At 44.1% G+C, this 11,257-nt stretch overlaps 1 protein-coding gene across 3 annotated transcripts in view; it reads right to left on the bottom strand.

Annotated features, from left to right (window-relative positions):
- Nucleotides 1-1,864: 1,864 nt before the first annotated feature.
- The window catches only part of znf385c (zinc finger protein 385C), a 67,830-nt gene continuing 58,437 nt past the window's right edge, over nucleotides 1,865-11,257 (bottom strand). For all 3 annotated transcript variants that reach the window (XM_086132349.1, XM_086132348.1, XM_086132350.1), the window contains 6 exons: nucleotides 10,320-10,518; nucleotides 6,467-6,823; nucleotides 6,192-6,379; nucleotides 5,172-5,267; nucleotides 4,922-5,011; nucleotides 1,865-4,026 (listed from right to left, as the gene is read on the bottom strand). In XM_086132349.1, coding sequence (XP_085988475.1) covers nucleotides 3,790-4,026; nucleotides 4,922-5,011; nucleotides 5,172-5,267; nucleotides 6,192-6,379; nucleotides 6,467-6,823; nucleotides 10,320-10,518 — 1,167 coding nt within the window. In that variant the 3' untranslated portion in view covers nucleotides 1,865-3,789. The remainder of the gene's footprint in view (nucleotides 4,027-4,921; nucleotides 5,012-5,171; nucleotides 5,268-6,191; nucleotides 6,380-6,466; nucleotides 6,824-10,319; nucleotides 10,519-11,257) is intronic.

Raw genomic sequence — 11,257 nt, 5'->3', positions numbered from 1 at the left:
AGTAGTCGCTTCTTTTGTGAAGAAACTTTAAAGTCCAACACGGAATTTACAGTGTTGGGGAACTTGCTCAAATTCACGGGGGGAAATACCATTTATTCACGACCATAACCTCGACTTGAGGTGAGGATTTTATCAGGCATTCAGCTCACAATTTTAAATAGATTGATAGACGAACACAAGCAATTTAAACACAATACCCGTCAAAAGCAAATAGGAATGATAGTACCCGGGAGGCGTTTTAGGGCCTTCGGGGACGTTGAGAGCATGGCACAAGGTCACAGATGTTAACGGAGTGAGAAATGACGCTCTCGTTCCGCAGTCGCGCTCACCGCCTGCAAAGGTTAATAATGTGAGATGAGGAGAAAACCTCAAGTGGAACATTTATGAAGCGTTATATTATTACACGCTGCGCAGTCAACCTACCTCCCCACCTCCCACTCCCAAAGAGGGTGATTTCATCTCCTATGTCCCATTTCTGTCATATACAGTACATTAAAAAAATATATACAGGTATATATTTCACACTTTGTGTTTTACTTACTGTATATTCATACAATGAAATCACATCTATTTTTGAGTTTCAATGTTGCTGGTTTTAGGAACAAATGTAAAAAGAAATATTAAAATTTAACAAAATACAGTGGTGCCACAAAAATGACATTATGGAAACGAAGGCCCAGAAATAACAATTACCGAGAAACTGGTTCCAAGCAAACGGCTAACTAAACTTTTTTTTTTGTTCTGTAGCAGCCAATAATTACCTCTTCCAAAGAATCCCCCCCCGCTGACCTTCAAAAAATAAGATTGTTGTAGAATCACACAGTGCCGGAGCAGTGGGGGCGAGCCATAGCCTACACATCATATCAAAAAGACAGTTCTATTGTTCTGCTGACATCATCTAAATATCTGTTAGCTTCATTGTGTTTTGTGTGAAAACCACAGTTGCGAAATAAAAATATTAGTATCAGAGCCGTTACAGATGGAGAATGTGGGATGCACATGGTATACTCCTTTTGCTGGTGTTCCATGTGTGCCTGATAATTTCTTGTAGAAGCGGTTAAGATAAGGAAGAAGATAACATGATTGATCCATACGGCCTGGCAAGGGCATCAAGCTGTCCTCAGTGTTGGCCCTTGCTTGAGGGCTGCACACAGGCACATGCACATGTCACACGCATGCCCGAGCACGCGCACACGCTCACGCACGCACACGCACTTGGGACTGAGTGTTGCCCCAGGGACAATTTGGAATCATATCAAACCCAAAACAGACAAACTATTGTTAAATGATTATACATTTAATTGAATTCAGGTGTTGCCTTCAGGGACAATCTGAAATCAAGTAGTTTCCCTGCAAAGCATGAAATATAATCATATAACCCCAAAGCGATTATTTAATATTCCCTTAACTGTTTGGTCTGTCTATCAATGTGTTGCCTTCAGGGACAGTCTGAAATCTGTTTCTGTCGCTGATTTCAGACACTCACTGAAGGAAACAGGAGACTTAGTCAGATATATAGTTAGGCTAAATATTTAAGGACATTAGAAATAGTCAGTCAGTTGTTAAATGGAGAAATGTGTGATTTCCTCCTGTCCCTGAGGGCAGAACTTAATTATATCGGCAATTGTTTCATAACACTAAGATTTTTGACTCTTCCTGAAAGCAGCAAGATAGCTGGACGGAAAGACACATGAAATATCCTAAGACATGCCAAACAACTGGTTGTTTTATGAGGAAAGCTGATATCAGGCTGTCCCTGAAGGCACCACCCAAAAAAAGTCACTGTTGTTCTGTGGCCTAAAGTATGATTTCAGATTTTCCCCACACAACAACTGACACACGCACACAAAAATCCAGGATGAGCTTTTAAGAAGTTCTAAAAGCTTTTTTATTTCCCCAAAATCCACCGGGTACAAGCTCTCTACGCATCATGTCCCGCTTGTCGTCGCCGTGACGATGGGTCGAGTGATACCCTGAATGTGGATGGATTGGTCGCAACCCGGTCACCCCTGAGAAGGCCTGGGACACTTTTGGATCTTTTTTTTCCTTGTTTTTCCATATTAAAAAAGGCCTTGTACTTAAAAAAAAAAAAAACAACAACAGAAAACAATAATAAACAATAACATGATCTAATTTTCTATGGTACACATAACAATATTAACTCTGATAAAAGCTCTATATGTCCTCTATGGGATTTGTTTCTTCACTGAACCTCTCCAAGACAGAGTGAGGCCGGCTGCTTTTGTGAACGGAGAGGCGGGAGATGGCGGAGACTGGCTTTGTCACGACAGATCTCACACACACACACACACACACACACACGCACACACACACACACACACAACTATACATATTGCACAATGAGAGAAAAATGCATAGGATGTGCTCCAGTACGTCATCGAGAGGAGGAGTTGCCACATTGTGAAAGATGGACAGGTGTGCATGGCGTGAGGAAACTGGTTGCTATTGCTTTTAAATGTCAACCTTGTGATCACCTGATTAGTTTTTTTTTGTGTGTATATACAAATCAGATTTAAGGTGCTTTTTTTGGGGTGGTTGCCATGGTTACACTGTGCTTTTTGTTTTTTGGGTTCCCTCCCACACGCCATGCAGCGGCTGTCGATCAAGCCCTCCTCCTCCTCTTCAGCGGTGGTCCATTTTTCAATAGGTGAAGTAATCCGGCGGTTCGGGTGGTGCCGAAAGGACACGAAGGGATCACACCATGTGGACCCGTGAATGTCTTGGTTAAACATTTTTTTTTTTTTTTTTTTAAAGGGCATCAGGTGAGGCAGCGCTTTTCAAAGCGTGGGATAGTGAATCTCCTCCAAGGGGAAAACAAAACAAAACCATAGACTGACGTCAGAGCTAAAAAATGAGACGTTTTGCCAATGTCAGAGTGTGCTTAGCATAAAAAAGTGCTTTGCCTCACAAATTTGCTGATATAGCTGTAGCTGTGCATGTGTGTGTGTGTGTATATATACACTCCGATTCTTTTGTCCATATAGTTAAAGCTAAAGTTAATTTAGTGTATTTGAAATAAAGTCTATACTTTCATTTATATACTTATTTTCTCTCAAGCTGCCACCCCACCTTTAAGTCTTCTGCCTCACCAATACTTTTTCCACACAGCTGTAGCTGAAGTTAGCTTAGGATGTCGAAGCGAAATCAAATTTCTTGGTTTTTCTCAACCTATTACCTCAGATACTTTCTCAAAAAGTAAAAAAAAAAAATTTCTTCTTCGCCTATTCAGCTTCTCCTTTTTTTGACATTGTTTGCCTCACGAGTACTTTTGTCTCCAGACAAAGCTAAAGTTAGCATAGCACATATTTTCAAGCTCAGACTCCGTCGACTTTGAGTTCTTGTGACTCACAGTGTTGATGGTGTTGCTGAAGTTAGCTTAGCATAAAAAAAAATCTTTATTTTTCGTATTAACTGTCTCACCTTCTTCGAAGTTCTCACCTCTCAAATACATGTGTCCATATTGGACTAACATTTGCTTTGTATTTGTCAAGCTGCCGAGTTTCTCGGTCTCACGCTTTGAAAAGCGCTCAAGTAAAGGGAACTTATCTTAAACGTACAGCTAGACTCGTCTACAAAATGACACGGTAACAGCCGTAAAGCCCCCCTTCATCCCATTTAATGGCTATCAATGTGGCCCTCGCTCCCTCACCGGTGACCACTGGAACAGGAAGAAGGCGCGATGGGGGGGGGATCGCCACTCTTCCTTAAGACAGGCTGACTGCATAGTTTGGTCACACAGATAGAGGGGACACCAAGGAGGGGGGGGCATTAGTACGGGGAGAAGATAATGGGCGCGTGTGCAGGCCGCAGAGGCCCCAGGACGGGCCGGAAAAGCGCAGGCCCAAGGAAGGGCGTCTGTATGAAGGCAGCGGAGGCGGCGCCCATCGGGTGGCGCAGCGCCAGCGGGTTGGCGGCCACCGCGCACAGGGTGGGCGGTGCAAGGGGGCTGGGCAGGAAGCCCGTGGTCAAGCTCTTGGTCAGCTGCTTCTGCAAGGCCAGTTTGGTCTGGAGAAGACACGAGGGCAATACACAGAGGACATGTTGTACTCGGTAAACATGCGGCCCCCACTCAACCGCTCAACAACCCACGAGGGACACACTCAAAAGAATTCTGTCCGTCTCTCTGTCTAGATACAATTCAAAAATAAGACTTGTTTGTTCTTTTTGGTGTCCTTAATACTCCTGAGTGCTGACCAGATAAAGATGTCCATTGATGCTTCATGAGACACGCACACACACACACACACACACACACACACACACACACACACACACACACACACACACACACACACACGTAATCTGAGTGTTCAATGCATTGACACTCATCATCAGAGGAAGTGTTCAAACATCCACTCACATACCGCATGCATGTATGTTATCTTCATTCAGTCCAAACACGAATGGCCTCTTCAAGTCAATGCTGTCATTGTTGAAGGCACAAAGGTGTCATTCAATGGATGGCATGCTTGTTTTCCTGACATGGTGTTTAGCTCACGATGGATAAAAACGGGGCCGTTTGTCTCTATGATGACAGTACTTCGAAGCCTGTCAGCTAATAGCAAACACCTCTCATCATTGCACTTGGGAAAAGTTAAATGTCCAAATGTTAAAATGCGGTGCTTCTTCTGGATCACCAGGAGGCATTAAAGTCCATTCATCCATCGAAGCTGCAGTATTAATCATTTTTCACAGAATTTTAACAATTCTGTCTGGGATTAGATGCTGTTAAAATATCAGTCGTTTAAAGGTTTTAAACTACCATATTTGCCCGCATTATTTTCTAGCTTCTTGCATTTTCCATGCAGGAACGGTATTGACAAAAAAAAAAAAAGAAAAAGAAAAAGTGAGCTTTTCAGTTTCCTGTTGTGGATCCCAAGGGAGCCCCCGGCCAACTGACCTGCGAGGAGAGCGAGGTGAGGCTGTAGTGGCCCAAAGCTTTCTTCATGGCCGACACAGCCGTGCCTGCACAGCCGCTCCATCGCATGCTCTGTGGGGGCACTCGGGTCAGTACAGGGGGCTACAATTCGTACACTTGTATCCTTCTTTTATTCCGTATTCCCTCCTTCCTTAAATCATTTTAAATGTGTATACCTGCTTTTGTAATCACACACACACGCACGCACGCACGCAGGGTCCGTGATGCTCACCGCTAAACTGGTCTGCTGGCTCTTGCTGTGTGGGGTAAATTTGGGCTTGGGTGGTTTTCCTGCCATTCGATCCTTGTGCCGTCTGCTGTTCATGTGCTGAGAAAAAAACCCCGCACAAAAACAAAACAAACAAACGATCATCAGCATCTGTTCCCCTAACATCACCTTCTTCAATTTCTTCCAGTAGGAAGCTCAACACTGTTTGACAATATTGCGCAACGGTATATTATATTTGCTATTTTAATGACTTTTTATTGGTAATATTTTCAATATATTCCTCTGTATGATACACATGCACAACTCAGTCACCGTGTTGACATATGAATTGAAGAAGCGACATTTCCAGCATGCTTGCATTAAATGAAAGGCGCGAATGCGGCGGTGGAAATGAAGGTGCCGGCTGGTCTCATTTAGTCGAAGTGCACACATCACACGTGTGTCCCGGCGTGTCACATGGCGCTACAAATTGCTTTACAAACAAATAGGACACACTGTTGTGTTGTCATTATTCTGCCTGAGGCATCATCGTCATGATGATGTTGATGATGATGATGATGATGAAGGGTCCAGAGGTGAGCTAATTATAGGCCACAGTTTGTACAGAAGCAGACACGTTTGCCCGAGTCCTTTATTATTTCAGTGGTTCGGGTTTCAAATTAGGCTTTCGAACAAGATTTAGCATTTCAAAATGAGGTTCAACTTAGGGCTAGGGTTTCAAATTTGGGTTAAAACCTGGATTAGAGTTTCAAAGCAAGATTGGGATTTCATCAGTAGGCTTTCAAGATTCAAATTAGAGCTTTCAAGCCTGCTTTCAGGTTCCAAACAAAGCCTAGGGTTTCAAAATGGAGTTTGGGTTTCAAACCTCTGTTGGGATTTAGCAGTGCTACAGGAACTCAATCTATTTTTTTTAGCTTCCAGTATGTCGACACGTGATGACAACTTTTCACATCCCGCGCTGAGAACACTTATGTTGGAGACTCACATGTTAATCTCGCTTGGGCTAATGCGTTAGTGTCTCACCTGGGTGAGTTGCGTCTCAGAGTTGACAAAGATCTCGCACAGTTCGCATTGGAAGCTCTTGTTGGACACGCTCAGGCTGCCTTTGTTAGCCAGCCTCTTGCTCTTATAGCTGGCGCGGGCCGCCGCCATCCTGCCGCGCCGACGGGGCAGTACGGTCTGACCCTCCAGCATCAACTTGTGCTTCGTACCTGACGGGCGAAACATGGACACAAACAGATCGCTTCAACGACAATAACGGCAGAGAAAATTTTACTATCATGATTTCAAGTCCGTACCGCTGTTGTGGGCTTCCAGCTGTGAGCTGGAGTTCATCGTCACTTTGCAGACGGCACAGTGGAGGTGCGCTTTGCTCTTCTTGCCATCCTCGTCTGTCTGTGCCTCTCCATCGGCGCTGGATGTGTCCGCCCGGCCGCTCAAGACGGCCTCGGCAGCGTCGGCGGCATCCGTTGCCTCTGGGCCACCGGAGTCGGAAGCCCCCTCGGAGAGCTGCGAGGATGGCGAGACCTGCAGCGGGGAGAGCGCCGCCAGCTCACCGGCCGACACATCCGACACAGGCGTCAGCATGGCCGTGCTCCTGGGACTCTCAGCAATTTTGATGTCCAGGGATGATGGTTCCAGGTCCGAATGAAGACCTGCAGGAACATATCAAGAAATGGAGCATTAGCATTGACGAAACTTAAGTTTGACATAAAAAAATAAAATAAAATAATAATAATCCAACAACAACTTATCAAACTCCGCTATGATGACAAAAAAAAATCACAATTTAGCATTTGGATGAGTAGAAATTGTTAAAATTTATGAAGAACTGTACACCTCTTGGACAAGAAAAGTCTTTGAAGGATGGCTGAGAATGGGCAACGGAAAATGGCCTTGTCAAACTAAAATGGAAGACTTTCTGTCTCATTTTGGGCATGGGGCCTTGAGACTTTTTTTTTATAGCTCAACTCATAATTGATATGCCCACCAAAGTTCAAGTACGTCAGTGAAAGTGGCAGCGGGAGCACAGAGTTCAAGGGTCCGAACGTCTATATTCCAGCAGTCCACTCTGAGTGTCGGTATAGAACATAATCAATTGTATCCCTGGCTGATATGTCACCGGAGTTCCATTACACATCTCTCCTTGATCCCCCCCCCCCCCCCTGGGGCCTTGCACACTTCACCCAGCACGAAAGAGTCTGACTTCTACCGAATAGGTTCATTTCATTTGTTGCTCTTTCTCCTTTCCCGCCATTGATTTTTCCCTTCTCTAACCCTGAGTAAATTCATCACTGGAGATAAGCGGTGTAACCGCCACAGAAAATGAACCTACAGAGGAGCGAGATTACAACATAATGAGAGTTGAGGGAGAGGGAGGACTCAAGCTTCTCTGTGGGATCGCAAGCCTCCTGAGTAGTAGCGATAGCGATCCACGGATCAAGCAAGAGGGACTCTTAAGTTCTTAAGGAACTTAATTTCTCAGAGAAAGTTGTAAAGTTTTCCGGTATTGGATGAAGAAGAAAAGGCATTTCTAAATTGGAAACATTTTGAAATATATCTGGACTCGAGATGACTAGATTTCTTGGATTGACTGACGAACGATTATCGAGTTGTGTCAAACAGTCTTAAGTCGATTCCTGACCAAGATTTGGAACGGTTGAGACTAAGTGACTTGATGGCGCTCTGATTGGAAATCATTGCGCCCAAAAACTGATCTTAAGTGCTTCATAGGATGATGGTGTGGGCTGCCAACAAAGTCCCCCAACAAAGTATTAATGGCGTGATGTACTCTGACGCTGCGAGAAGGTAAAAGCACCTCTGCGGTTTGGCAGATGTCCTTTCAACTCAAATCTTAAATCTCGTTAAGGATGCAGAGGACTGTTTTACTCTCCATTGTGGGAGTTACGTGACTGACAGTCTCCAGACTGATGAAACTTGGTATCAATGAACGGTAACAGATATGCTCAGTCCCAAGTGAAAAATCCGTGGGAAGTGTTGATGCTGCTAAATAAACAGAATCTTTTATAAGTGCCAGCGTGTCCCCATGGCTTGGCGATGGGTCGCATACACGGCGGCCAGATTGGCAAACTGTCAGCGCCAAGAGCGGACCATTGGCAAGCGCCGGCGGCGACTCGGAGGAATGTGACCGCTCGCCACTCGTTTATGGATCTTCGGATCAATGTTGCACGGGCTCCGTTGCTTTTGTTCTCAAAACCGACACAACAATGAATCCACACTCGAACAGTTCAATTAAAAGAAACACAGTTTTATAGTTAAAACACGGCGGATTGATCCGGCTCATGTCGAGCATCATTACGTACACGAGAGTTAGTGATCCGAGGAGTTGACGAGCGGCTTACGATGAAATCATCATTAGCGCGGACTTCCCGCCACGAGTCAATCGAAGATGACTGTGATTGATGCTTGTCATCATGGCCGTCTCGGGGAGGGGGACGCCTCCTTCACGCCCTCCCCCCGGCCGACGCTCACTCGCCTGCCAACACTTTGTCGTTTTTGATGTCTCCTCTTGAAAGGTGACATGAAGATTTGAATCGCACGAGCGCATGTCAGTCTCCATCAATAGATTTGAGACTTTGATGACTGGTTCATTCGACCCGTGACAAGCAACATTAAATCCGGCCTGAGACCGAGTCAAATCATCCTCACCTAAAAATATATATTTTCCCCAAAGTATTTACTCTTATAAAACATTTCGACATGTGTTTTATATTTCACAAGATAAATGTGTGTTTTCATAAAAATAATTTTAATTTTGGCCACAATCTCGGCAGTGCCTGTTTTTTTTTTTTTCAAATTTGTGAGAATTCAACAGCTAATTTCCTTTGAAATTGCTGTGACAGACGAGCTGAAAAACAGCAACACCGGAGGAGGTTTTTGCCTGCCAACATTTAACTGCAAAGAGAAATGAAGTGATTCATGTGGACACAGCGTCCAAATGCGAAAAAAGCTCAGTCTGTCAGCAATTAGCAGGTAACGTCACTTGGATGATGAGGCGGCCGATGATGTCCGTGAATTGGAGCGGTTGAGAGGAGCAGGTGTGTTATTGGCTCCTGGTGTTCATTACAGGCTGGCAAAATGGCGATGGCTGCCTGGCAGTGGCTCGCGCGGCCGCATTTCAATTTCACATCGGGCCAATCACGCAATTATCGTCTTCATAAGAGCATAACGAGCAGCTTATCGACTTCCTCTCTGGCGCTTTGCTACTCTATCATCGGCATCTTTTAATTCAGCCTTCATTTGTTTTTCCCAGTGCGCCCAAAATATTAACTTCAGCGTTATCTTGTTCACCTTGTCCTTCCTTAAGGAGACTTCTGTCTGCTCTTTTACCTTCATATCATTTCCTCTCTGATGTTCCCACTTGATCGGAGAGAACCAGCAGAGCAATTCATTCAGGCCAGACTAGTTTTTAAGGGTAACATTTGTGAGATGAGTTTGAAATATTAAAGTGTCTGTGAATAATTGATGGCCATTGAAATGCATTGTGGGGTATTTTTTTTATTTTTTTTGCTAACCCCCAAAATAAAAATAAATGCTGATAAATATTTTCCATGAACAAAATGCATCGTGGGGTATTTCTATGTATGTTTTTTTGTTTTGCTAACCCCCAAAATAAAAATAAATGCTGATAAATATTTTCCATGAACAAAAATGTTTTAAAACTGACAATTTTGGGGGGAAAAAAATCTGTAAATATGTAAATCCATAAATATGGAACAGTGAATATGTGGGGGAAGGTCAACTGTTCAAACTATTGATTAACGCAGTGCCGTGGATATTAATATTCCTCAACTGTAACACCAATTATTTACAGCCACTGACATATATTTTTGTCTAGAACAGTTTTTTTTTTTAGCAAGTAGGCATGGAAGAGGGTCTCGTCTTGCTTGTGTGTGAAATTTTGTTTTGTAATCCACTGTAATGACAAACAGATCCCTGGAGATGGAGGTGTTGCTGGCTTTGGATTTTGGGATCAGCACAGCTTTTGAGTAGAAGCTAAAAATAAGGCAGTGATTGTTGATGAGTGTAATGACATCTTAGAAATTCAAAAAGTTGCAGGATCTCTCACTCGTATCGAGCATGTGTATGTGTGTACATACGTCTCCCTCACTCCAGACGCTTCTTACATACTTGTTCCCTCCTCTGAGCTGGGGTCCACGACAGGGGACGGCGCCACAACTTCCGACATCTTAGTCCTGTCCCGCTTTCTATCCCGCTCCCTCCCGCCAGACGACGCCTCGCCAGCCCGCCGCTGCCTGTTCTTCTGTGCTTCGATGGCTTTCAGCTTGCGTGTGTGCTTGTGGCCTTTGTAGTGAGCCTCCGCCTGGTTCTGCAGCACAGCCAGAGAGAGGAAGAGAGAAAAACGGCAAGTCAGACAAGAGAATTTTAATCGATGTAATATCTTTGCGGGGGAAAAAAATAAAAAGAAAGAGGCCTGGACGTGTGGGCCAGAATGTGCATTGTGAGCGGCGGTCTGTTCCCGCCTGATAACGGCGGCGGGCACGCCGGGAGGCCAGAGGTATAATTGTATGTGAAATACGCAACAAGAGCACACATCTATCGCCTATCAATGTGCACAGTGAGAGGGCCGCCTCTCAATGCCAGACTCTCACAAATTGTCATGCCACACACCCAACACACACACACAGAATAACACTTTGACTGCTCACAGCTTAATCGGAGAGCAAAGCAGAGTCCAATCAGAAGAAATCAATAAGAAATTACTTACTAATTACTATGTGGAAGCTGAACCCCCCCCCCCCCCCCGCCATGAGGACCAGTGCATTGTGGGAATAAACACACTACAGTATCAAGTAAACAAGGTCATATGGGATTTTTGCCTTAAGTTTTAAAATGTGTGTTTTTTAAAAAATATATACTGTACATTCTTATTTTATCGTATTTTCTAAAATTATTGTTGATTGGCATGCATAATTAAAATTATTTTATTTGTAACTTTTTTATTGATTGCTAATTATTTTCAATTTTGTTTTTGTTTGAGCCCCGGGCTCATTTCTCCCCCAAAATCAGTGTCTTGTCAGCATATCTGTGAAATCTCAGCAAACCTC

This window comes from Hippocampus guttulatus, chromosome 16, assembly GCF_054856545.1.
Source record: "Hippocampus guttulatus isolate MCC_2025c chromosome 16, RoL_Hgut_1.0, whole genome shotgun sequence".
In the NCBI taxonomy this organism is placed as follows: Eukaryota; Metazoa; Chordata; class Actinopteri; order Syngnathiformes; family Syngnathidae; genus Hippocampus; species Hippocampus guttulatus.
Note: the sequence above shows the minus strand (reverse complement) of the source record. Positions and strands in the feature narration are given on the sequence as shown.